Source organism: Pongo abelii, chromosome 9 (assembly GCF_028885655.2).
Source record: "Pongo abelii isolate AG06213 chromosome 9, NHGRI_mPonAbe1-v2.0_pri, whole genome shotgun sequence".
Lineage (NCBI taxonomy): Eukaryota > Metazoa > Chordata > Mammalia > Primates > Hominidae > Pongo > Pongo abelii.
In genome coordinates this window covers 107,051,503-107,078,991 of record NC_071994.2, presented here as the reverse complement: position 1 = coordinate 107,078,991, position 27,489 = coordinate 107,051,503, and the positions used below count along the sequence as shown (strand labels likewise).

The window sequence follows — 27,489 nt, the reverse complement described above, 5'->3', positions numbered from 1 at the left end:
ATCCTACCTTACATTCTGTTCATTGCATCTTGACCTTTAGTAGCTCCATGAAAACTTGAAATAAATGTGAAAGTAACATCATTATTTATTTGTGCTTCTTCTGAAGTTTCTATTCCTTTGTTCAAATATTCTCTTAAAAAACTCAAAACCTAGGATTTACTTTCAGACTTAAATTCAGTCTATCACTATTCTTACCTGTTAGTATAAAAATGATAAAATGTTGTTTCATCTATGCTTTTCCAGGATAACCCAAGTTCATAGATAACTTAAATATTTATTTTGAGTATCTCATGCTCTCATTTTCTGATGTCAGTTTGTACTCACTTTTTTTGTTGCATAAACATGTACCATTTCTAAGGAGACTTGAAAATTAAAGCAGTTTGATCAATTTCAGCTGTAGTATGAATCTTCTTGAAAAAATTTGTAGGATTATTTAATTAAATCATTTTAGTATTTTTAATGTGAGTTTCTTATCATTTTTAAGATACTTAACTTTCCTGTCCAGAAATATTTTATAAATGAGTTTAAATAAGGTAATATTGCCAATATAAAGAGAATAGGACATTCTACTTTCAACATTTAGGCATATACTGATCCTTGATCATTCAGGCCTATTTTCAGTTTGTTTAGAAGTGCACAACATGCTCATGAGCACAAGATTAAAAATCTGCTTCTAACACTAGTATGGTGACCAGCCATTCTGGTTTGCCCCAGGAATGTAAGGATACTGGGATACAAGAATATCAGGTGTTTGTTTGTTTGTTTTTAGACAGAGTCTCCCTCTGTCACGGAGGCTGGAGTGCAGTGGTGCGATCTCGGCTCACTGCAAGCTCCGCCCCCCGGGTTTGCGCCATTCTCCTGCCTCAGCCTCCAGAGTAGCTGGGACTACAGGCACCCGCCACCACGCCCAGCTAATTTTTTGTATTTTTAGTAGAGATGGGGTTTCACCATGTTAGCCAGGATGGTCTCCATCTCCTGACGTCGTGATCCGCCCACCTTGGACTCCCAAAGTGCTGGGATTACAGGGGTAAGCCACCACGCCCGGCCAAGAATATCAGTTTTAAAACCAGGACAGTCCCAGGCAAACTGGGATGAGATGGCACTGCAGACACTTGGTATATTGCCCTTGGAGTGGAACCACCGGCAACTTTGCCAGATTAAAAGCATTTTAATGGTTTATTTGTAGATACCTTACATTTACATTTTTACATGCAAATATTGATTAAATTGTTAACCCATAGCATATTTATTCTAATTATTTAAAATATTTTTCTAAATATTTTAAAATAAATTTCTAAATATATTTAAATATTTTTAAATATATTTCTAAATATATTTAAATATTTTTAAATATATTTCTAAATATATTTAAATATTTTTAAATATATTTCTAAATATATTTAAATATTTTTAAATATATTTCTAAATATTTTTAAATATATTTCTAAATATATTTAAATATTTTTAAATATCTAGAAAAATATTTAAATATTCTAAATATTTAAAATATTCTTACTGTCCATATATGATTTACTTTTACCTTTTTTATATAGCTAAGTCAAGGTTAAAAAATGCCACTTTTTTTCTACATTGGCTTATTAATAACATGTGATACTTTGTCCATTTATTCATTTATGTTATCTATATTTATTAATCAAATACTGTCCTTCACATAAAGCACTAAGGCAACCATATTGCTTTATGTTACTAGCACTATAGATACTAGCACTAAACTTATGATTGTTAGACTAAAGATACAATTATTAATAAGATTATGACTACTTCAGAAAATCTTAGCAGTTACTGGATTTTTGGTAGTAATTTTAGGTTCCATTCTCGGTTTTATGAATGCCCAAGCATTTCTATAACTGCCAGCTGGTTGGTATCTCATTGTCTTTGAGAATTCCTGTTCTATTATTCCCTGGAATTAAAGTATGTGACAAATGCTTCATCCAATTGACTCATCGTTGGTAGTCAATTCCTTGTGACTGTTTTGCTGGTTGTTCTCCTATTGTGTAAGCCCCAAATCCTTTTCATTAACTTTATGAGAGAAGCATTTGTTTACAATTGCTGATAAGGTTTAGATATTTTTCCTCTCCAAGTCTCATGTTGAAATGTGATTCACAATGTTGGAGATGGGGCCTAATAGAAGGTGTTTGGGTCATGGTGGCAGATGCCTTGTGAATGGCTCAGTGTGCTCCCCGCGGTACTGAGTCCCCTATGCAAGGTCTGCTTGTTAAAAAGAATCTCTGACCTCCCCCATGGCTGTCTTGCTCCCTCTCTCGCCATATGACATGCCCGCTCCCTCTTTGTCTTCCACCATGAGTGAAAGCTTCCCGAGGCCCTCACCAGAAGCAGATGCTGGTGTCATGCTTCTTGTACAGTAAGCAGAACCATAAGCCAAGTAAACTTCTTTACTTTAAAAATTACCCAGCCATAGGTATTCCTTTATAGCCACACAATGTGAACTAATACAATCGTCAAACTATACTCCAGGATTAAGCCCCTAACAGTAGCGAGTTGAACGCAGTGCCACTGTGGGTCAAGGCGAAACAGACCACAAGCTTCACCTTGAAGTTTAGCCTAAGAATCGGCCATATGCTTACTCTAGGTTGATAAGCTGAGTCATCAGAAAGGGACTTTGGAAGACTTATCTTTGAGGCGGTGACAAATCCTCAGATATGCCTGGGAGCTGCAGCTCTCAACACCAGTTTAGCACTAGAAGTTGGTGGCTGCGTGAAGAAATCCATCACCTAAAAGGGTCCTGACATACAGCGGGTGGTCGATAAGATTCTGGTGAATAGATCTTGCCTTTTTGAAGTTAGTGTCTCAAATGGGGAGCGGAACCATTTCCCTCTACTCCGTATTCTATATTTTGTGATTTAGTACTGAGTTAAACATTATTTTTAAATATTTTACTCTGCATTTTTCCTAGTTCCTCTAACTGAACTTTTAAGTTGTTTAAAGGTTAATGCTATAATTTACATTTCTTTATCTCTCTGCATGATATTGGCCAATGACAAGACTTTTGAAAAAATACATTAAATTTTTAGTGATGTGTATGAATGCAAGACACTAATACTTTTTGACTGATAGACTAATTGAATCCTTAGACATGACAGGAGTTTGAAAGGCAGAATATGTGAATTAATGTAATTTTAAATTAATTTTCCTCTGCATCTTAAGGGATCTTTATAGTAAAGCCCTGATAAAATAAGGTTTCAAAATGGTGATTGATGGTATAGGGTAAGAATTTAATGGATTTAAGTAGTTGCTTACCTGGAATATGCTTATTTGGTAATTGTCTGCTTTATTTGGACAAGGCATCAATACATCGATTAACGGTAGAAACATATACCCATAAAAAATACCCCTGCGTGAAGCATAGCCCACATTGCCTCCTAGGGACTTTAATATAAGAGGAAATTATCTGGTAATTTGTATAGTGATGCTCTAAAAATGAGCCTTACTTATTTGAAGTATAGAAAAACTGGATTTATGAAAGTCTTTCTCAATAAGAAAAAGCAATCAGAAAACATTCATTGCTGTAGTAAGAGACAGAGCCACTCCAGGTACACTCTCAACAGCCTGTTAACTGGGTACTCTGAGGAAGGCACAGAAGGCACAGCAAGACTGCAAGCTCCATTTTTTTCTGATAACAGATCCTTAGAAATTCGAAGATTCTAACAGATGGACCTAGGTGTGGAAAGAAGCTGGGGTTCAAAAGCAAGTTTGATTGTGGCTTTACCTTGAAAATATTTTCATTTTTAGATAATTTGCCAATGATAAAAATTGTGGAATGGTAGCTAGTCTATAATCATAGCAGAGTTCCCACCATATAAATCAGTACCTAACTAAGACAGAATCAGTTAAAATCAACCCAGACTTGCATTGTTTTGTTTTGTTTGTTTTCCTTCCTTCTCTACCCATCTTTATGTTTGCTCCTCTTCTTTGTTTTCCAGGCTTTTGCAAACTCAAAGAATAACTAGGAATGTTGGCACTGATTAATGTAATCACATACAGTTTCCTAGTGAGAATCCCAGATCACTCTCATCACTTAAGTGTTTATTTATGGAATGTTGGATGTCAGAAAATGGCCCTTTTATAACTGGCATTCTGAAAGAAGCACAATGTTCTCTTAACTAAAATTACAACAGTTAACACCTGCAGTGAAGATGAATTTATACATGCAAACATCGATTTATCTTTTTATTTTTGCAGAACAGATTTCCCCCTAGAAACAAGAAAATTTTTATGACCCAATATTTTAAGAAAGAGGTTAAGATTATATGTTCTGCTTATCTCAAACAACATCCGTCTTCTGGTTTAACTGCAGCAGAATCTGTTGCTGGTAATCTTGAAATACATGGCTATCACACTAGTGATTTTCTTTATGTAAGATGGTTATTTAAGTGAGCATTAGGTGAAGCCAAGGATTTTTTAAATGGCTTGAGACAGGAAAGGTCTATTTCATCATGTGGTCTACTTTATCCTCATTTTTAATAGGAAAAAAAAAAGAAAATGATGATTTGTTTATCCATTTTCAGGTAGTAAATTTCCAAAAGTAGATATTTATAAGTTGTATATTAGTAACCTGAAATTTAAGAGGAGGATTTTTGTTGCAGCATCAGTGATGAACATTTTAGACACATTAAAAGTACATTTACTGCCTTGCTTCTTATTTTAAAAATAATACTCATTACAAAGTGTGTTCTTTTGTACCAACATATTATTAATTTCATGTCCATTCTTTTTGTTCTTAGTTGGTTACAAGTATGTCTTCCACCCCTACAAGGTAATAATCATCTTGAGGTCTGAAACTATAACCTACTCATTTCTCTATGTATAAAAATCTGTCTGGGAGCTTATTTTATGTGTACTCAATAAATAATTGTTGTGTATATTCTGAGTCCTGCCTACTCTGTTGTCATTTCTACTGGCATAATTTTGGTAGTTTCCATATAATAAAATTTTGTAAGAATTTTGCAGTTTTTGACTTAGCATTAAAATATGTCAGATAAAGAAGTTACAAAGTAACTTGGCATTTGAAATCAAAAAGCTTTGAATAGGGCAATCTGGTGAGTCAGTCCATGTTTTGTAAATTGTGTGTCAGAATATCTTGGTGGGATACATAAAATATAATTTTAAAAAGAAGTAAGACTAGGAAATGATAAAACATATCCTATTATTTCATTTCAAGAATCCTTTTTGTTTCAGTTTCATAGTGATGTATAGAGAGATAGAAATACATATCTGTGTTTATGTGTGTATAGTGTGTAAAATTGGGTCACAATGTAAAATGTAGTTCTCAAAAAAAATTAATATCACTCAGCTTTGAATATTTGAGTGTTTCTAATAATTCTGAGCCTCAAATTTTCCATCTGCAAAATGGGCTTAAAAATAATTATTTTTAGGTTTATCCTGAGGATTAAGGGCGGCAATATACAAAGTACCTTGCATGGTGCCTGATTTATGTAGAAGACAAGCAAAAGATGTAGCCTTTTACCAAAACTAATCCATTTAAAATTTAATTGATTAGGACCTTTTTAAGTATACACAGAATTACATCAAGACTTTAATGAAACTAATTTTTCAAACACTTTTCAATTTGAAAGACAATGATTTTTAAAAGTTAATCAATAAGGGCATTGCTTAATTAATTCATTTTGTTTAATGATTTTTCTTTGAGGTCATTGCTTTTCAATTCAGTATAGATGATTTTAATTTATTCATTCATTCACTCAAATCATGTTTTTAGGATTTGGAATATGGCCAAAGAAACATGAAATTTTTAGGAGAATCCACATTTGTCCTATGAGGAACAGTTAAAGAATCTGGTGAAAACCCACTGAAGCCTAAAAATGAATATGTGGGCTGATACTCATTTCATATATTAAAAAGTTTATCTCATGCCAGAAAGATTAAATGTGGTCTTGGCAGAAGGAAGAATGAAGACCAACTTACTGGAAGTTATGGGACAGTAGATTTCAGCTCAAAATAAGAAGCAAATAATTATACCTGAGATTTGTCTCAAAACATTATAGCTACCTCAGAAGGGGTGTTCCTCTGAGAAGGTAGGGTGGATATGGTCAGATTTGGTATAATGTAAACTGTCTTTTATCTTAAAGATTCTGTGGCTAACTTTAATGGGTCAGACACCCTGAGGAGTCTCATGTGATATATGCAAATAAGACTTTTTTTTCATAAATGAACCTTAAAATTGAATTCAGAAGAAGATGCTGAGGATTTTGCATATTTTTGTCAGTGAGAGAATCCATGAATTTATCAGGTCAATTTAAATTTATTCATAAGCATTTTGCTTATCCCTGACTTTACTCTGAATGTCTTTTTTCGTTAATTGCATTTGTTTTGAGTTCTTAATTACAAACAAAAGTAGGAAAGAAATCTGTCCATTTGATCATTTTTAGTGGTTCTACTGGGTGTAAAACTTTGTGCAAATGTAGACCAGACTGGGAAATGTGAGCATGGGAACACCTATAGAGAAGAAAAATGGGAGGTGAACTGATGGTGGCTGGAAAGGAAGAGGTGACTCTCTTTAGAAAGGGTGATTAGTATTACCAAGAAGCAAAACAAAAAGTATATGGGGATTATAAGGGAGAGTTTTTTTTTTCTGTATCCTTTGGGAATGCTTTGTGTGGCTTTCTATCTTGTCGGGAAAATAGAATAACTTAAAGGATATCCTAGATCATAATGAGGTTTTAGTGCTTGAAAAGTGACCCCTCCCAGGAAAAAAAAAATTCATAGGTGAGGAATCTCAGTTGTAAAGTAGGTGAACTAATTTGTCTAAGTAATTAAGTGTAATCAAAACATACACGTCTTGATTTTGAATCCACTGTTGTAATACCAGTCTTGATAAATTATTGTCCTGAAACATTTCCCCTGCATTTGATGGCCTCAGGAAGCTGAAACTTTTCTCTCAGGTGCTTTAGCCGTGGGTTGTAATTAAGTCTAGGATCTTCCATTTCCCACTGTCAGTCGTAATAAAGAGTAACGTTGTCAGAATGGATAATTCTGAATGAGGCCTTAGAGATCTTATTCAAAAGTTTTCAAATGTTATTTTAACAGTGAAGATCTTTGTTCAAACAATATTGATGTAGTAGTAGCTTAATGTATAAAGCAGATTTTTACTTTAAAAAAGAGAGAGAGAGATGATCTAGTTGCAATGACTATTAGAGAACCTGGACCACTGCCTGTCCCCACCTCTCACTCCCACCACTGTACAACTTGACTCCCAAGAAGTACCATAATTTATTTTTTAAAAAATCTAATTTATTGCCTGTGTTTTACAGCCAGAGTTTCTTTGAATGCAGGAGAAATAGAAAATTTAGCATCCTTGGAGATAAATCCACTTTCTCAAACATGGCAAAAATAGTCTTTAGCTGTAGATTGCAGGGTGACTGCAGGGGATCCAGGGGAAGGGAAGGTGTAAATATGAGGAAATTGGTCTTTATGCTACCCCAAACAGACATGTATAAGTATTAGTTAACATCACAGTGTAATTGACCTACCATTTCTAATACCTTTCCCAAAGAAAACAAAACCTGTGAAAATGGGCATATTTCTCTCAATATAAAGAATTATTAGTGCTGATGTGAAATAGTTTTATGTGGATGCCTTGTAATGTCTGCAGCCATAGCATTTTTCCAGGGAATTCTGCAAAATAGCAATGATTTGGATAAGCCACCTGTAATCTGATAGGATAGTGTCTCTAAAGGAAAAGCTGGTTTTCTTTTTCATGGATTATCTGGAAATCAGCTGGAGCCTCCAGAGCCTTCCCAGGATGCCTTTCAGTGATCTCTGCACAAGGGAAATGGAAGAGGGACCAAGACCAAGGAATCAGGATTGACGTAGTTACCCATCTGAGAACGTAGTCCCAAGGTCAGGTTTAGTTGTTACTGATGTTTTTTAATGATTACATTGCCAGTGAGCTCTTATATAATTTCTGGGGACCTGAGGCTCCCTCAAGGTGGTAACATATTTATAGCGTGCTTTAATGCTCTTTTCGTTCTGAATCCATGACCGAATGTGTAATTTCCTTGTCCGAAGACTCATCTTGCCCATTTACCATCCTAGAGCATAAGGGCAACTCTCCCTCAGGAAGAAAGTAAGTCTGCGTGCCAGTGGTGCCGATGACCAGCACATTTTTCTTCAAATCGATGGAACATTGATGTCTCCGGAGCATATCTAGGCCTAGAAGCATATCCATGGGTTGATCCTCAAGTATGGAGAAAGAGCACTGTAAGAAATCACCTTCAATTTGAATCTGAGCTAGATGAACAGGGCCAATAATTCTCTGTGTGCCCACTCCTTTAGCAACCCCAGCCCACCGTCGGTCCACCAGCCTCATGATGTTACATTGCTCGGCACAAGCCTGGCTCATAATGGTCATCTGGGCGCCCGAGTCAACAAAAGCCTTCAAAGGATGCCCATTCACTTTGCAGTTAATGTAGAGCATCGTCACTTGTCCGAAACTCTCGGGGGCCTCTTCTATTGCTATATTCATGTTTTCTTCAATGTTCTGCTGCCGGATTTCCTCTTCTATTTTGGCCTGAGCTTCCGAATCCAGTGGGTCGGCCATGTAGAGACAAAGCCTCTCTTGCTCTCTCAAGGCCTTTTCTCTTTGCTGCTCCATCAGCACCTGAGAAAAGGTCTCAAGGCTTCCACTGAGCAGGGCTTCTGCCAAGGGAGGGTTGCGTTCCTTGAGCAGGGACAGATCGTGCGGGTTGGAGAGCAGCATGCTGCGGATCAGGGCAGGGCTGCCCAGACCTTGCGGGCCGGCCACCGTCTCTCCTGACGCCAAGCCATGTGACCGCTGGGCAGCGGGTGTGCGCTGCTGCTGCTGTCCAGGGTGCTGCGGACAGGAGCTGGACGTCCCGGGCACCGCAATGCCGCTGAAGTCTATACGAGGCTGGTTCGGGGCACGCCCTGGAGCCCGAGGTCCCACATTGTCCTTCTGCAGTAAAACCACGATATCGCCATCTTTGAGGCCGTAGGAGCCCAGGGAACAGTGGTCCTCGATGAGGAGTCGCTCCATGTGGATGATCTGGATCTCTTCGGCAGGAACTCTGGACTCCGCCTCACAGAGGACCTTGAAGTTTCGGAGCTCAAAGTCGGGGCTGACCTGGAGAGAGAAGGTGACCTCGGATAGGTCCCTCCGCACACAGTACACGGTGATCAGCATGGCGGGGGCCCGAGCAGGCCGGGTGAGCAGAGGGCATGGGCGGCTCACTGGCAGGCTGGGGGGGGCCTGCGTCGTTGGCGCCGCTGCTCCTCAGGACTTGGTAGGTAGGGACCCCTCGGGCTCATTCACCTCTCAGAGAGGCGCGGACACTCATCTGCCTGGGGGCTGTCTCCCAGCCTCAGTGCCTGCTGTGTGACCAGGTGGAGCCTTGAGGTAGCACGTTGTGTTCCAAAGTCCATTTCTAAGTGTGCTGTTTGGAACCTAGAATGCCTACTCCCATGGATACACGATGGCTGAAAGCTGTCAGGTTTCAAGGCCAGCCCTTCAAAACCTATTTAACACATGATATGAAAGAAATGATTTCAACACATTTTTTTTTTTTTTTGAGACAGGGTTTTATCCTGTCACCCAGGCTGGAGTGCAGTGGCATAATCACAGCTCACTGTAGCATCGACCTCGTGGGCTCAAGCAGTCCCCCTCTCTCAGACTCCTGAAAAGCTGGAACTACAGGCACAATCTACCATGCCGGGCTAATTGTTGTATTTTTTTCTTTTTTAATAGAGACGGGGTCTCACTGCATTGCCCGGGCTGGCTTCCAACTCCTGGGCTCAAGCAATCTACCACACTTCAGCCTCCCAAAGTGCTGGAATTACAGGTGTGAGCCACCATGCCTAGTTTTTCAACACTTTCTAAACAGCATATTATCATTTGTTTTGTTCATTTTAGAGTTGTATTCTTTGTACTTTTGTTTTTTCCCCAAACAGTAAGGATTTGTTTCTTACATGGCAAATACCATTCTATGTGCATAGTAGGAAAGTCAGATTTGGAGCCTGCCCTTGAGGAGCTCATGTTTCTGGAAAGGGATAGACAGGTGAATGGGTAATCACAATACTAAAGGCAAAACCTTTTACAAAGACATGTTCAGGGTACTGCCTTTAGTATCACCAACAGAACAGAGGATGTTTTCCTAAGGAGGAGACAAGCTGGATGTTGAAGGATGAGCATCTTCCAGGTGAAAATTGGTCTCACTCCAAAGGAAAGCAGTTTCATGTTACAAAAGCAGGAATTTATGGCAAGGGCTGTTATTTTTAGAGAAGGATGAGACATTTTATGCAATGAAAAAATTGTACATGACTTTGAGTACCAGGATATGAAGCTGGAAAAAAATTAGTTGGAGCCAATTTATGAAGTCATATGTGACTCTAAGGAGTTTAAATATTAAATATTATCAATTAGCAAGAAGTCCTCCTCCAAAAAAAAAAAGAAAAAAAGAAAAAGAAGTAAGGAAGGAAAGGAAAGAGAACAGATTTGAAGCAGGTGTTTGTGATTTTTTTAAAAAAAATTGACTTAAGGAAGAGGCTTCTTGCAACACATGGAGGACATCATGTGGCAGGAGGGCCAGTCAGGAGGCTTTTCCAGTGGTTCAAAGAGGGAGCTGTTGCTAGAGTGTGGAAACGTCAGGAGGCCCAAAGCCAAAGCAGTAGAGAAGAAAAATGTTTATTGAGTAAAACGGACAGAATGTGCATACCCCTTGGAGGTGGGGAGTGTAAAAGAAGTGGAATGTGTGGATAACACAGAGGGTCTCTAAAATGGGATATACGGTAGACGGGCCATTGCCTTGAAGGGAATGAATGAATGAGTGAGATGAACCTTTGAGGTGACCCATTTGACATCAGTTCTGTAGGAAAATGCATTAAGGATGCCACCCTAGAGGCCAGTATGCCTCTCTCTGACACTTGGGCACAGCCACCTTCTCCCTACTCTCCCACACCCTCACTTACACACACACACGTACAAGGCTGTCATGGTAAGGGTGAAAAGTCCTTCAAGGCAAATGACGATTGGGTAGAAATCCTTGCATGCCAGTTATTTTTCTCTATGTTTAATAAAGTGTTTTGCGGCTGGGCGCCGTGGCTCATGCCTGTAATCCAGCACTTTGGGAGGCCAGGGTGGGCGGATCAAGAGGTCAGGAGATCGAGACCATCCTGGGTAACACGGTGAAACCCAGTCTCTACTAAAAATACAAAAAATTAGGCAGGTGTTGTGGTGGGTGCCTGTAGTCCCAGCTACTCGGGAGGCTGAGGCAGGAGAATGGCATGAACCTGGGAGGTGGAGCTTGCAGTGAGCCGAGATCGCGCCACTGCACTCCAGCCTGAGCGACAGAGCAAGACTCCATCTCAAAAAAAAAAAAAAAAAAAAAAAAAAAAGTGTTTTGCATTGTACAGAGCTCATGTTTCCCTGGCTTGGTACTCCCAGGTGTACCTACTTATGAACCAAGATAGTCGATATTCTCTGATTAGTTTCCCTGCCTTCAAAGAAGGCCTGCACTGTTACACCATTATTCCATTATGGAGAGAAGGAAGTCACATCAGCCTAAATAATTATTTTTTGGCTCCTGTGTCTCATGTATTTGTCTCAGATGGAAGACTGTGTCTCATTCACTGCTCTAATTATCATAATGTTTCTAAGCTCATATTTGCTTATATTAGAAATGTTGACTGAACGCCCAGTGTATGTGAAGCATGTGTTAAGTTCTGGGGGAACAGACATGAATAATTTTAAATATAGGCTGTATTCTTAAAGGAGCTCACAGTCTAAATTAGAGCACATGCACACACACAAATTGAGGGGTAAAAAATACCACAGTAGTGGTATTCAGGAGAAATTAATAATATCTGAAGAAGAGATGAAGAAGATGGTGAGGGATGTTGGGGAGAGAAGACATCCTGAAAGAACTGAGTTTAGAAAGATGACAAGGAGTCAGCCATGCAGGGTGGGCCAGAGTGGAGACACAAAGGCTGAGAAGGAAGATGACCTGAGTTAGAGCTTTCAACTGGAAAAACAGTGTTTCATCATATAAGGATTATTTTTTAATTTTAAGAAAAAAAATCTAGAATTGTAATTTTCACCATTTTTACAGATGAATGACCCTTTGACTCAATAATATTATGTTATGGTTCTTTGCACCCTGACAAGTTTATCAGAGATTACTAGTGGTTTCCCCTGAGTTTGGAAACAATTATCATGTGAGACGTCACATGCAAACTACCCTGCTAAAGAACAGATTGAGAAACCAGTAAGACTTTAATTCAGTGTTCCTTTATTTTTTTTCCCCAAATAGCTTTGTACAATTTGTTCTTAAAACCATAGCAAGGAGGATTATACTGGGGCTTTTGTTTTTTTAATAGCAAGTGAAATTATTTTTGTAGAATAACCTTCCTTTTGTTTTTCATAAAGCAAAAATTGTGAGTTCACATGAAAAGAAACTAACATCTTTTTTTCTATACCATTGCCTTCATACTGAACATATTTAAATTCTTTGTGATGTGTTTTATTATCTCACTGTAATTTTTTTACTTTGGGTGGCATTTTACATTTGTGTGTTTTTCAGCATTTTACCTGTTACTGAGAACAGACACTGGAAAGCAAAAAGCCTCAAGGTCTGGCCAATGAGCTGTCATCATTTCATAGGTCACAGGATGTCAGGGTTGGCAGGGATCCTTTGGATTCCATAGTCCAGCCACCCTCCACCCCTTATATCTGTTGCAAAACAGCCTGGAATCTGTTAAGGTAAACACAGCCTCCTGTGTTTAGTACTTCTGTGTATACATCATTGGATTCTTTCATTTTATCCAGCATGATTTGTGATTCAAATACCATATGTGTAATTCTCCCAACTCAAAATTTTAAATGAAAACCTCTTCTGACTGTACAATGAACTTGGAGGTAATTGGAAATACATATATATGTATATTATATATTATACACACACACACACACACCCCTAAACATAAACTGTTGTTATACCATAAATCTCTGTCATGTAGTCTGTTGAGAAACGGGTTATCTGAATTATTGAGGTGTGTAAATCTAAGTAACTGAGGTTATCAAAACTTTTCTTGAGGAATTCTTTGTGAAGTATACTCCCTTACTTTTCTCCTTTAGTAAGTACAATATAAGAATATAATTAAATTTTTTTTTGATAAGTGAGATTCCTGCAGAGTCTCCAGGCTATCACTCAGAAATCAATTCTAATTGTATGGCCTAAATGCCCAGAAAACAGAAGAGATGGTACTGATTTCATACCAACCAAGTAAATAACCCCAAAGTTTTTTTTTTAATAAATCCACAATACCTTTTGTAATTTGCCTCTTTCTAAAAACTTAATATAGCCAAAAAAAAGAAAAAAAGAAATCCACATAACTGATGGTTTCAGTTACGATAGTCAGTTGATATTTAAACTACTACCTCTTGCTATACTAAGCAAAATAATTGTCTTTTTAGTGAAAAAAAATAGAATACCTACATAAATGTCACTCTGTAACATATACAGTAATTAAACTATGCTAAGTAAATACATTTGCTTGCTACATTGGGATTTCTTCCTTTAAGGATGTGCTTGGTATTACCTTTAACATGTAATCAAGACTTATTAAGAGAGTTAAATCACAACTTGAGATTTTCAGTGCAATTTAGAAAAGATGCAGAATTTTAAAAGCTGTATCCTTAGGTTAGATAACTAATGTTTTCATAATTCTTTTATTTGCTTTACAGTAATACAATAAATTGTGCCAGAACAGTCATGAATGAACAACATGTATTTCTTCAGATAGTTATTTATTTATTTATTTATTTATTTATTCATTATTTTTGTTGTTGTTGTTGTATATATCTGCGTTTATTTCTTTTTAATTTATTTTAAGTCCCAGGGTACATGTGCAGGATGTGCAGGTTTGTTACACGGGTAAACATGTGCCATGGTGGTTTGCCACACCTATCAACACATCACCTAGGTATTAAGACCAGCATGCATTAACTATTTTTCCTCATGCTCTCCCCTGCCTTTGCCCTTCCCTGACAGACCCCATTGAGTGTTGTTTCCCTCCCTGTGTCCATGTGTTCTCATTGTTCAGCTCCCACTTATAAATGAGAACATGAGGCATTTGGCTTTCTGTTCCTGTATGAGTTTGCTGAGGATAATGGCTTCCATCTTCATCCATGTCCCTGCAAAGGACATGATCTCATCCTTTTTTATGGCAGCATAGTATTTCATGATGTATATGTACCACATTTCCTTTATCCAGTCTATCATTGTTGGGCATTTGGGTTGACTCCATGTCTTTGTTATTGCGAATAGTGCTGCAATGAACATACGTGTACATATATCTTTATAATAGAATGATTTATATTCCTTGGCACATATACTCAGTAATGAGATTGCTGGGTCAAATGGTATTTCTGGTTCTGGATCCTTGAGGAATCGCCACACTGCCTTCCACAATGGTTGAACTAATTTAAAGTCCCACCAACAGTGTAAAAGCATTCCTATTTCTCAACAACCTCACCAGCATCTGTTGTTTCCTTGACTGTTTGAAAATCACCATTCTGACTGGTGTTAGATTGTATCTCATTATGGTTTTGTGTTGCATTTCTTTAATGATCAGTGATGCTTGAGCTTTTTTAAATATGTTTTTTGGTCGCATGTATATCTTCTTTTGAGAAGTGTCTGTTCATGTCCTTTGCCCACTTTTTAATAGGGTTGTTTGTTTTTTTCTTGTAAAGGTGTTTAAGTTCCTTTTAGATCCTGCATATTAGACCTTTGTCAGATGTTTAGACTGCAAAATTTCTCTCCCATTCTGTAGGTTGTCTGTTCACTCTGTTGATAGTTTATTTTTCTGCACAGAAGCTCTTTAGCTTAATTAGATCCCATTTGCCAATTTTTGCTTTTGTTGCAATTGCTTTTGGAGATTTCATCATAAAATCTTTGTCCATGCCTATATCCCAGATAGTATTGCCTAGATTTTCTTCTAGGGTTTTGATAGTTTTGGGTATTACATTTAAGGCTTTAATCCATCATGAGTTAATTTTCATATAAGGTGTAATATAAATTAATGAGTTATGACAAATGTGTAAATAAAATCTTGTGGTTGCTTAGAGGAGGAGGTTTATTTGTTTGGGATAAGGTGGGGTGCAGGGAGTGAATGGGACTGTCCAGAATACTCACTAGAGGAAGTGTCACTGAAGTGGGCCTGGAAGAATGATTTGGTAAATTTAACCATGATTATAGTGTACCTGTCTGGGTTCCAAACAGCTATCCTTTCCTTGATGTATACATCCTTGATGTATCATACCACTTTCGACCTCTTTCTCTTCACATGAATGTACATTTTTCTGTTCATATTTTTTCCTGGTAGATCTATAACCAAATGGATGCATTAAGATAGTAGGATTGGTATAGGAAAGGAATAGTAGTCTGGGCTTCTCAAAAAGTGGTTGTCCCATCCTAACATTTCTTCACACTGACAAAAAATAATGAATTCTGTGTTTCTTTTTGGTAGTGAAGAGATAGTCTTTATTTCATGAGGACAAGCCTGTGCAGTGCCCTGAGTTGAAATCTGAATGGCCTTCTTCTCAGTTCACCTTCATCTGCTTTAGAGTTCGTGAAGATTGCTTCAAGACTTTGGCATTTCATTGCCCTTGAGCCTGGCCTTTATTATTCTCCAGCCTGTTAAGATATTTTATTGGAAACTAAGTGGATGTTGTCTGCATCAGGGATCTCCAAAATTATTTATGGGTGGTTTAATGTGAATGTATATACAGGTTGAGTTTCCCTTATCTGAAATGCGTGAGACCAGAAATGTTTGAAATTTCAGAGTTTTTTGAAGTTTTGGAATATTTGCTTATACATAATGAGGTGTCTTTAAAATGGGACCTAAGTATAAACACAAAATGTATGTATGTTACAAATGCACCTTATTCACATAGCCTGAAGGTAATTTTATACGATAATTTTGTGCATAAAACAAAGTTTTAACTTACATTTTGACTAAGACCCCTCCCATGAGGTCAGGTGTGGAATTTTCCACTTGTGTCATCATGTTGGAGCTCAAAACGTTTAAGATTTTTGAGCTTTTTGGATGTCAAATTTATGGTTTAGGGATGTTCGGCCTGTAATTAGTGGATATAATAGTTTATGAATTTGTTGATGGTACTACACACTTATTTATCATACAATAAAAATTCTCAAAATGACCACTTTTCATGTTATCCACATACACTCACCTCTGTGACATGAGACTCTTAACCTTAGTGTACAGAGTAATAGCATGCAGTCCACCCAAGCAGGAAAGATCTAGCCACTGGCCAAGACACCTCAAAAGGTATTTATATGGCACATCACTTCATTTATGGTGACATTTTGGGTCAGTCTTTGTAGAATGAAATTTGTTAGCTTCCAAATAGGACAGAGTATATTGAGAGATTCCAAAGAAATTTTAAAAAATGTACCATAACAACATGGTCATTTAGATATTTTATGAATTACGTACATGATAGGTAATGTTTCTACAACTGTCTTATAAAAGACAAAACTTCAGATTGTTGTTTATGCAGCTTTCTCTATTCTAAACAGCAGCTGAGTTAATTGATTACCACAGTAATTAGCGTGGCTAAAGCCCATCTGTCTATAGAATTTAATTGTATTCCAACCATGAAAATGAAAAACAAAGCCTGATCAACAAAAGCTTCACTTTTAAAAATAACAAAGAAAAGACAAATCAACTCAACTATTTTTCTCAGAAAAATTAAATTTAGCAGTCTGTATAGAAGGAGAATTCCTTCTTACGCCATCCCAATGGTATCTAGTCCATAGCATATTCTATTTTATTTTTTAAATGGTTTGGGAACACTAATGTCTCTGCAGGTTGTCTCTCTATTCTGAAAGATGTGGCACTCCCATGCCCATCGTCTGTTCCATTACACTTATGAATATTCTGTCTCACTCAGCTCAGAAAATGTGCTTAACTGCTGATATGCTCTTGTTTACTTACGTATTGGTAAAATATTTCAGTGCTGCTTATTCACAGAAGCTGTTGGAGGCCTCCAGAGGACAGGAGCTAATCAGAGTAACCACATACTCTAGCTTTCAAAATCAGGGAACCAATTTATGATGCTGAAGAGAAAGAAGATGGTATCATTGATTTGATTTTTTTTTCCTTTACAAACTTTAAATGAAATAGAACTGAAAGCTCTCAGGCAACTCTAAAAAACTGTTTTTGTCTTTTATTTTTCTGCATTTTTTTTTATTTCAAAACAACTTAAAACACTATTAACTGTGAACAAAGACTCGGTTTTATTTCATGTTCTTACTGCAGTATTTTTTATCTAGAATGTAGGGTTGTGGTGGCCCCTTCATGCCTGTGGTTAGGAGACAAGAAACCCAGTGTTCCAAGGATAACTTGTAAATTACTATTTACACAAATGAAATATACTGGCATTCAACTGACATCAAAAAATGAAGCCCCAGTGTAGTTGAGGTTTCTGATATTAAAATTGGGCTCTGAGACCATTTCTTTATAGAAAATTTAAAGCAAACAGGATCATCAGCTCCTCAATATGCAGCAAGCCAGCCTGAAAAAAAAAAAAAAAGCAAAAACAAAAACAGAAAAGAGGACAAATTCAACTAAGAGCCATAATTTGTGTTCATAGGGATGGATATAGTAAATTTATCTAGCGGTTAGCCTCAGGTCTGTACCTTCTCTGTAGTAGTGTTAGGTAAGATCACCCCTTTATGATACTGGATTTTTTAATCTAAAACAACTAGGATTATCCTAAATACAAGTTGCCTTCCTAAGAAAAAGGAATCCATGCTATGCTTTTTTTTTTTTTCTTTGACAGAGTCTTGCTCTGTTGCCCAGGCTGGAGTGCAGTGGCGCGATCTCGGCTCACTTCAAGCTCCGACTCCCAGGTTCACGCCATTCTCCTGCCTCAGCCTCCAAAGTAGCTGCGACTACAGGCGCCCGCCACCATGCCTGGCTAATTTTTTGTATTTTTAGTAGAGACGGTTTCACTGTGTTAGCCAGGATGGTCTCGATCTCCTGACCTCTTGATCCGCCCGTCTCGTTCTCCCAAAGTGCTGGGATTACAAGCGTGAGCCACTGCGCCCGGCCTACGCTTTTTAACCTAATAGGCTCTAAGCTGTAACTTCTTACCAAGAAGGCCAGGAGATCTGTTCTTTGAAAATATCAATTCAATCTGCCCTTGTGACCAAAAAGAGTCAACAAAATACAGGCATCTGCAAAAAACTATCAAAATTTAATCAATGTATGTTATTCTATTTTTTTATAAAAGGACAGTATTCTATATCTGCAGTTCTGGAAAAATAGTCACATAAACACACACAAGAACTGGATAAGATACAAGTCGGTGATGTAGAAAGCCTGTTGTGGCTTTGAAGTAACAAAAGTAGAGCTTAAGTGCCCTGGATTTGTCACTTTTTATCTGAATGTCCTTGGACAAAGCATTAATTTATCTGAGCCTCATTATCCTCTTATGTAAAATGGGGATGATGACAATAATCTCTTTTCCATAGGATTTTGGTGTGGACTTAATGGATAATTTGAATTTGTCTTGTAAATAGAAAAGCACTCTACCAAAGTATGTCATTTTTTCCTCATATGAGTGAAAACAATAATTAATAACCTGGAAAAGTCAGGCAAGAGGATGGAATTTATAAATGCTAAAAACACATGTAGATTAATTTTTAACTCCTTATTGACTAGGACCAGGTGCTGTCAGAACTGTCACAGCTCCCTTCAACCTTGCATTCATTCCAGGATGCTGCAGAATGTTCATAACAATCTTGATCACCAAATCTGTTTCAACACCAGAGAGTAACTTTCAAAAGTTGAATAAATACATCCTTTCATTGCATATGATTGTATCATGTTCTTGAATGTCATTTTTAACCATAGCAGTCTGCAAAGTGTTCTTGGAGGTTAAAGAAAGTAGATGACAAGGTCTTTGTTCATAAGGTGCTTATGGAATTGTTAAGCAGACACAACACAATGAAAAGACAGTCTGTTCATCTAATTAATAGTGAAGAAGTGTAGCATATTAAGTCAGGTTAATATGGCTTACCTTGTGTGCAACAAAACTGTTGAACTTGACATCAAGAATATAAGTATGGTCTTTCCCATAAGTTAGTATTTGGAATTACTGTTGGGTAAGTTTATTTGTTGGATGGAGCAATGAAAGTCTCAGTCCACAGGACATTTCCCTCAAAGGTTTTTTTTTAAAAACCAAATCCCCAAAACAAATTACAGAGTTAAGCAGATCAAACATTTCACAGTGAATGCCCAGAGTCATTTGGACTGGACATTGTAACCATGAGGCCATAAGGTTTTCAAACCTAGGGGACAGCTCTAGACAAATGATAGCAGGCATCCAAATGTTCCTTTAAAAACTGGAATTTTTTAAAATGGGATTTTGACAGAGGTCATTGATCTGTGGTCATGGGATAACAGATGAATTATCTCAAAGCAGGTGCTTCAAACTTTTTTAGTGGTGTGCATCATGGTTTAAAAAATGTTTTTTGGTCACACTCAATATTTGTATATTTATAAACTATATGTCATGTTGTATAACATAAGATATAAAATGGATGGAAATTATAAATGGGTTAGTTGATATATATACAAATTAAATGTCCAGTATTTTCTTCTACTCACCAATAGATCTTAAGGTGCAAAACCCTCACTTCTGTAACTATTAGTAGACAATTAATTCCCTGTTGCTTTGAGTGAATGGCCAAGGGTCAGGCTTCCTTTCCAGAAGGCATGGATTAGTATCAAAATAGGAAGGCAAGGAAAGCATAGTCTGAGAAGCATGAAGAGAAAACACACATATGGGCACATTCATGGGGAGAGACTAGCCTCTCCTGATACAGTATTCATCAGGTGGAGGTCAGGAGAAGATAGTGTTACAGCCATGGCTGCAGAGTTGGGATCAACAGCAGCAATGGCAGGAGCAGAAGGAACACAGCCCTACCTACCCTAGCTTCCACCCTTCCTGTCCCGGTACAGGGCACAGAAACACAAAGACCATCTGAGAGCCTTGGTAGAGAGCCCATGTGGTGCCTAACAGATATGTGGGTGCCCAAGAGAAAAGGTCAAAATAAGGACAGCAGGTTTAGAAAGACGTTACCTCTGCTTCATAGAGGCTGAAAGCTCATCAGTTCTTTAGAAAGGCAGATGAGTGAGCAAACAGCACTGTGATTCTGTGATGCTTGTTCTTTTGAAGCAGACACTGTTGCTGCCCTGCCTCATCTCCCTGTGCTCATGTTTGTGTTCCTACAAATGCTGACACCTTCCCTTTTCCAGTGCCCTCAGGTCTTAGTTTCTCTGCCCTTGGGAGGTTTGCTCAGGCCACCTCAGTGAGGAAATGCTGAGGCTTTCATACCCTTAGGGGAAACTCTGGGGTCTTATCCTGGTCTCAGTCTATCTACTTTCTCACATGTACTTCCTGGGATGACCTCTCAGATAAAGACTGCCTGTATCTACATCTTTGTCTCAATGTCAGCTTCTGGGGAGAAACAAACCAGAACTGCATTTGGCAGGAGTGGGAGGGTTTTATATTCTATCCGTTGTATCCATTGTGTTGTGTTTGTTTTTCTCAAGTAATTTTTCCTAGAGTCTCAAACAATTCATGTAGATTTGACAGAAAGCTAGACACAATGGATTTGCACCCCATACCATCTGGTCAAAATCTTGGTGCCTGGGTCAAGGTTCCGTTTTGGTGTGTAGCTTTTATTAATTCTGCATGTCCTGTAACAGTGTTCTCAACTGTTGCTCTAAATTGGCTGATTCACATTTCAAAGTGCCTGTCAGTAGATCTCAAACTTTTATGCAGTTGGTAATTACAATATATAATAAAATGTAACAGGCTGACATCTTGGCATAAGCCCTAAGGGCATGGGCTTTTGATGTGCCAAGGTTTGAGTCTCCACTTTGACACTTTTAGTTCTGTGCAAAAGTTTCTTTACGTTTAAGAGAAGGATCTCAATGTTGGTATCCTGTTGACTCCTGAAAAATACACATAGCATTGATTTGGGGGTTATTCTAAAGTATCAATCACTTATGATATTCAGTTAAATTGAGCAATATAGCTTGGGAGGACATGCTTCATATTCTACCCACAACTTCTTGAGATCCATTCTTCAATAGAGATTATACAGATTTGACACTTACATGTGCAAATAGGTCATTTGTATGCAAATTTTTGACAGATACCTATGTATCTATCTCATTGCTTTGACAGTACAGTCATGCACCACTTAATGACAGGCATACTTTCGAGAAATGCATCTTTAGGTGATTTCATCATTGTGTGAACGTCATAGAGTGGACTTACCCAAACCTACATAACCTGCAACACTATATGGTATAGCCCTTGGCTTCTAGGCTTCAAACCTGTACAATGTGTTACTGTACTGAATACTGTAGGTAACTGAAACACAATGGTATTGTGTATCTAAACCTAAGTATAGTAAAAATACAATGTTATGATCTTATGGGACTACTGTCTTAGATGCAATTTGTCCTTGAGGGAAACATTATGTGTTATGTGATTGTATTAGCAAACACTAGAGATACACCAGCTTAAGTATCAGTTATTTGTATGCAATTCAGTCAACTCACTGTGGTTCCTTGAAGAAAATTCATGTACTCTGACCATTTGTTTTACATGTGGAATGTCTACAGCAGCATGATTACTGATGCATAAAACTGCTCTTTCTTTTTTTTGCATGGTACCTTCATATTCAAATGTATCCTTAAAGCCTATACTTGGAAATATTAATCCTTTTGATTTACCTATTTTATCCTAATTTATAACCCGAGATAAAAACTTCTTTTCGATACTCAATGCCAAGTTATACATTTTATGAGACCTTTCCATTTACCAGAGTCGCAAAGGAAACCACCTCTAGTCATGTGACATTTTTTCCTGAGAGCTTTAGTTAATGTTACATGTATGGCATATGTTTAAGTTTATAAGAGGTTGCCTAAAGAAAAGCTGTTGGGGAAATGCTTGGCATCATATTAATGCAAGTCAGTATGTTCCAAGTTTGTCCACCTTTTTTTTTTTATATTAGCAATGTTTACATATTAAAATATGGCTAATGAATGATACAAGTACGTGTTGTGGTCATTTTGCTCTGAATTAGACTTTTAGCTATAACAGGGAAATTGGTCCTAGAAGAAGTTCTTCAGTAAATGCATAAGCTGTGATATACTTCTTACCAACCTGTAAAATTCCATCTGATAGTTGGTAGCTATAATAGTTCATCATTGGAAGAAAAATGCTGAGCAAATCTCCAGATCATGTTTACTTAATCTTTATTCTATGGCTACATAATGTGTTTCATGAAAAAGTTATGTGGCATTTCTTAACAGTAGATTGTGTTTACATGATCGTAACACTGGACAGTATGAAAAATTGTACAATTTACTAAGAATGGATCGATAGTGTGCTTTTATATATTAAAGCCAGAACCATGGATATAAAGAATAAACATCTTTTTTTTTCTCTTCTACTCAAAATCAGCACTTCTTAAATCTTACCCAGTAGGAAGGAACATTTCTGGAATGATTATATAAACCTGTCTTTGGTGGATTGAGTGAAATGGCAGATACCTCACCTTAATTGCAAAAGGGCCATTGAAGCTTGTGATATCAAGAGCTCCCTTTAAAGCCAGCATGGCTGACATTCTATTTGAAATGCATTAGAGCAAAGAAGTTTGTAGTTCGGAAAGATGTAAGTAAAATACTGCTCAGATGGCATTTTCTGTTGCTTACCTTGCAGCTGTTATTTATTAGATATTCTTGTTATTTAATTATATGTTTTTTGAAGAGATACTCAAGGTCATAGTTACAGCATATTTTTAATTATATAGAAAGCCATAAAAAGTGGAACATTTCACTCTGGGGAGCCCCCCAAAATGACTGTAACCACTTTATTAAGTGAGCTACCACAGAGTTTGGCTATGGTTACTAAATCAAAGGTTTGTGTATATGTTTTGTTCCTTGGGCAGTCATTGTTTCCATAGTTTTCATTTTTCACTATCTGGAAGTGCAAACAATAAACCTTTCAGGAAAAAAAACAAATTTTATATTTTTTATAGTTACTACCCACATAGTGTTCAGGAAACTTTACCAACAAAAATAGCCTATAAACTTAGAGTGTGTGTGTGTCTATGTGTGTGTATATACATATATTTCTATGTACACACACACTAAATTTTGTATGAATATACACATATATATGTACACACACATTATATGTTTATAGTGTGTGTATATATATTGAGTTATACATATATAATATTTTCTAAATATTTGTTAAGGTTCAAATATATATACAAAATTTTGGCTTAACATAGTAAAGACAAACTGAGACAAAATACTGTATCACTTTTATTTTTGTAAATTGTAAGGTCATTTTTTTTCCTTTCCCCTAATGGGGTTGCAGTCAGGTATTTTGGAAACTGACCTTAGGAAATTGGAGGGGGGTAAAATCTATTCTTTATTTGTGCTGCAGGTTTTATATGTTACTGTAATGTCATACTTCCAAACAATAATTACAAAAGCATTATCCTATAAGAAGTCCTATTTGTCCAGTCAATGCACAGAGTCTACGTAAATTAATGCAATTGTCTCTTTAAGGCTGTTGAGTCCAACTATTAGTCTTGAACAGTATGCCAGTGGAATCCATTATGTTAGAACTTGAAGGAAGAACACGAAGGATTGTAGATCAATTGAGTCCACAGTGTGAAATACAAACTACTTTTACTTTATCATAACTATTTTAAGAAAGCAAACTGAAGAGTAGATCCCAATATATTTCAGCCTGCTGGCATTCTATTATTAGGTTAAAATCCCTACTCTTTCATAAATGATTAAAATTTCTACTCTATTCCAGTTTGAAACATTCTTCTTTCATTAACAAAGTACTGGTCTTTGTGCTTATGTTCTCTTTTTGTCCTTTGCTACATTAACTGGGGTAGAAAATAAGGAAGAATGGTTGTTTCCTTGTATTAGAATCCTGATGGGATTCTTAGCACTTGTGAAATTAATGGGTTTTTAACACCTGCCTGAATGTGCTCCTCATAAACTTGGCCATTAATACTCCTTCCTCTATGCCTGTACCCAAGGTGTTAGTATTCCCCCACCAATGCTATCCATCTCAGCAGCCCTCTTCCACACAAGCTTTGGAAGGTGCTGTTCTAATGTGAATTGGTTAGCTATCAGCATAATAAGCTGTATAACCACCATCCCAAAACTCAGTGGCTTAAAACAGAAATCATTTATTCTCTCTTGTGTTTGAGATCAAGTCGAGTTTGACAGACCTACACTAGGATTGGATGGTGCTGGCTCCCAGAGTCAGGTTGGATATAGATATGCTCTATGTGTTTTTTATCTTTGGCATAACAGGCTACCCAATACATGTGCTTCTCATGGCAGCAGCAGAAGCATAAGCGGGTCAAGTAAAAACAGTGGATGACTCCTAAGGCTTAAGATCACAATTAGTACCCAACATTCTTTCTGCCTGCATTCTGTTGTCTCAGTCAATTCACATTCCCAGCCTCAGTATCAATGGGGCAGGAAAATAAAGTGGTTGACATTAGAGGGAGTACTACAAAGTCACATGACAAAGAATGTGGAAACTATAGAAAGATGAAGAACTCGAACAATAATGCAATCTACCATATCATACACTTAAAATTAGCCTCTTTTCTCTCTCAAAACAATGCTGTGCAAGGCAGCTCTAGAATAATTCTCTGACTAATACGACTAGTTTTTCAGTAGGTCATTCTGAAGAGAATCAATCCATTCCTAGTTTTCTGTAGACCACTGCAGCTCAGATGGGATCCATGGACTAGCTGCCATTGCATGAACCCTTTGCTTTTGATCCACAAAAAGATAAAGCAGTTACACCAAATGTAGATTAATTATGACCCCAGGTACATTATTCAGTTTGCTGAAATTGTTTTTATGGAGCAAGAAACTGTCAATGAAGGAAGCAGTATGTTTTGATTTTCAACTTGGCTCAAGGTATTCTTCATATAGCAGACAGGCACTTTGAGTAGCATTATCCAAGAGCTTGTCTAGAAAAATGTATTCCTTAATCCAGGATTTTGTTTCTTTCACTAACTATAGATTATACACATTTTCAGAACTGAAGTTAAAACATAATGAATTTGATACTTTTATATTAGCATTATAGTTCCTTTCTGTTTGAAACTATTCAAACAGAATTGTTGACCAGTAGCATAGGTCTATGCAGGGAATAATGTAATATTAGGATAGATATGAAATTTGGCAATTATGTAAATGCATAAGAAAAATGAAGTATAAAATATGTCTGTTTTCTAAGCCCAGTACTCCCAAAATATAGTCATTGCCCTAAATAGAAAAGTATGTTTTCCACTGCCTCTTGTATCATATTCTGAAAACATTTATTATGTTCCTTAATGTGTACAAGTTACCTTTTTAAAATACATATGTGATGTAATAAAAATATATTGCTATTATTGATATTTATATGGTTTGTCATACATATTATCTCATTCTTGTGGGATTGAAACATATCTTCCATTTTTTACTTCCATTTAGAACCTATCAATAAATCATTTGTAATAGCTTTGGGAAAGATTAAATGGATAGAATCAGGTCGTACTTTGTGGAGTTTATATTTTCAGTATTACGTTCACACAGTCATCTCAAACTTATTAGAAAAAAAAAATTAATGAAATAGCTCCAGGGCCTAACATTTCTAGACATAGTGTCAAGGAAGGCCAAATTTAAAATACAGCATTAAGTATATATCTCCATCTCTACATTTTATTACATATGTTGCTTCTACTCTCTGAAGCAATAAATCGGCCTAGGAAACTGCCTCTCCATCTTCTGAACTCCTAAAATGTTTGCTGCCTAGAAATTTGTTTGGTGTTTATTTACTCATTGGTGTTATTTTTTCTGTGCATCTGTTTAGCTTAATCACATTTGTAGACTGTTTTACATTCAGTAAAACATTTCCATATTTTTTTATTTTTGATGCTTATAGCAGCCCCATGGAGATGTGAATGTTATCACTATTTTGTAGATGAAGGAACTGACATCTAGATTAGGTGATTTTTTTCCCAAAGACACACAACTAGAAAGTAGTAGGGAACACTCCAAACACATTTTTATTTTTAAAAGTTCATTTATGTCAGCCCTTCTATAATAGACACAGAAGATATAACGTGTGTGCAGCCATTTGTCTCCCTTCCATGCTCAGGACAGAAACTAATAATTATACATGCTAATCTTTCTCCCAAATCATATCTACAGCCTCAGAGAACTTTTTAACACACTATTTCAGAAAGAATCTTAACATTTTTGGAGTTGGCCTTCAGAATTAAATATGTTTGATTTTCCAGCTATATATCTCACTTTGTTAGATTTATGTCTTTTGTCTCCTTGGCCCTATTGTGTCTGCCATTGTACTTTGCACAAAATAATACATGCTAAATAAATATGTTAATAGTTTTTGGTTAAATGGGTAAAAGTAATAATGTGACAGAATTTAGTTGACTCGAGGAATAGTTTTTTTCTTTTATTATCCTTGAATAATTTATTTCTCAGACATTAATGGGCCTCATTTGTGCCAATAAAATGGCACATATTAAATTTTCTGTCACAATGCTTGACCCAAAGAATGCATTTTATACATTTGAGATTCAAGGATGAATTTATTCAGTGAACATTTATTGAGCCTTTACTCTGTACCAACTCTGTGCTGGGTGCTGGACATACAATATTGAACAAGACAAATATAATCCTTAGCCTTTCAAAGCTCATTGTTTGCTAGAAGAACCAGATATGAAACAATAAAATCCACACATATAATACAAAGTAGAATGTGTGTTTTTAAGGAAAAGAGTTGCCTGCAATGATAGAAATGATGCCCAATAAAAGAAGAGTTTTCCTGGTGAGGAGATAGAGGGTGAGCATTCTTTGCAGAGGACACCCTCTGCATTCTAAGGAGGTCCCAGGGCAGGGAAGTGCTTGGAGCCGAGGAGGACATGCCAGGCCATTGTGGCTGAAGACAAGGATCAAGGAGCAGAGCCATAGCTCTTTCCCTAAAGAACTAAAAAGTCCAGTAAGGAAAGAGGCACAAATCGGCAACAGCATTAATGCTACACAACACATTAAATGAGAAAAAGAATCAAAACAGTTTGTGAAAGAGAGGCAGGGTTAGAAATGCTTAACAGATGAAGAAGTGGTAAACCACACTTGGGGCATGAGAGGGAGGCAGAAAAGGACATGTATGAGTGCCAGGAGCACAGTGACTTGTGCGAACATTGCTGACCAGGGCTCCTCCCTGAAGAACAGGGCCATCTGGGGACCACCTGGATTGCAACTAACAGAGAAGGGGATATATGAGTTGGGCAGATTCCCCAAAAG

At 37.0% G+C, this 27,489-nt stretch overlaps 2 protein-coding genes across 3 annotated transcripts in view; one reads left to right on the top strand and one right to left on the bottom strand.

Moving 5' to 3' along the window:
- The window catches only part of PDGFD (platelet derived growth factor D), a 257,387-nt gene that overhangs the window by 121,702 nt on the left and 108,196 nt on the right, over positions 1–27,489 (top strand).
- DDI1 (DNA damage inducible 1 homolog 1) lies at positions 7,269–10,448 on the bottom strand. The gene has a single exon (XM_002822412.4). It carries the CDS (start codon positions 9,200–9,202, stop codon positions 8,012–8,014), a length of 1,191 nt encoding a protein of 396 aa, XP_002822458.2. The 5' UTR covers positions 9,203–10,448; the 3' UTR covers positions 7,269–8,011.

Bases quoted from the DNA above. Each gene is read 5' to 3' on its own strand.
- DDI1 (XM_002822412.4), bottom strand. From the start codon at position 9,202: ATGCTGATCACCGTGTACTGTGTGCGGAGGGACCTATCCGAGGTCACC.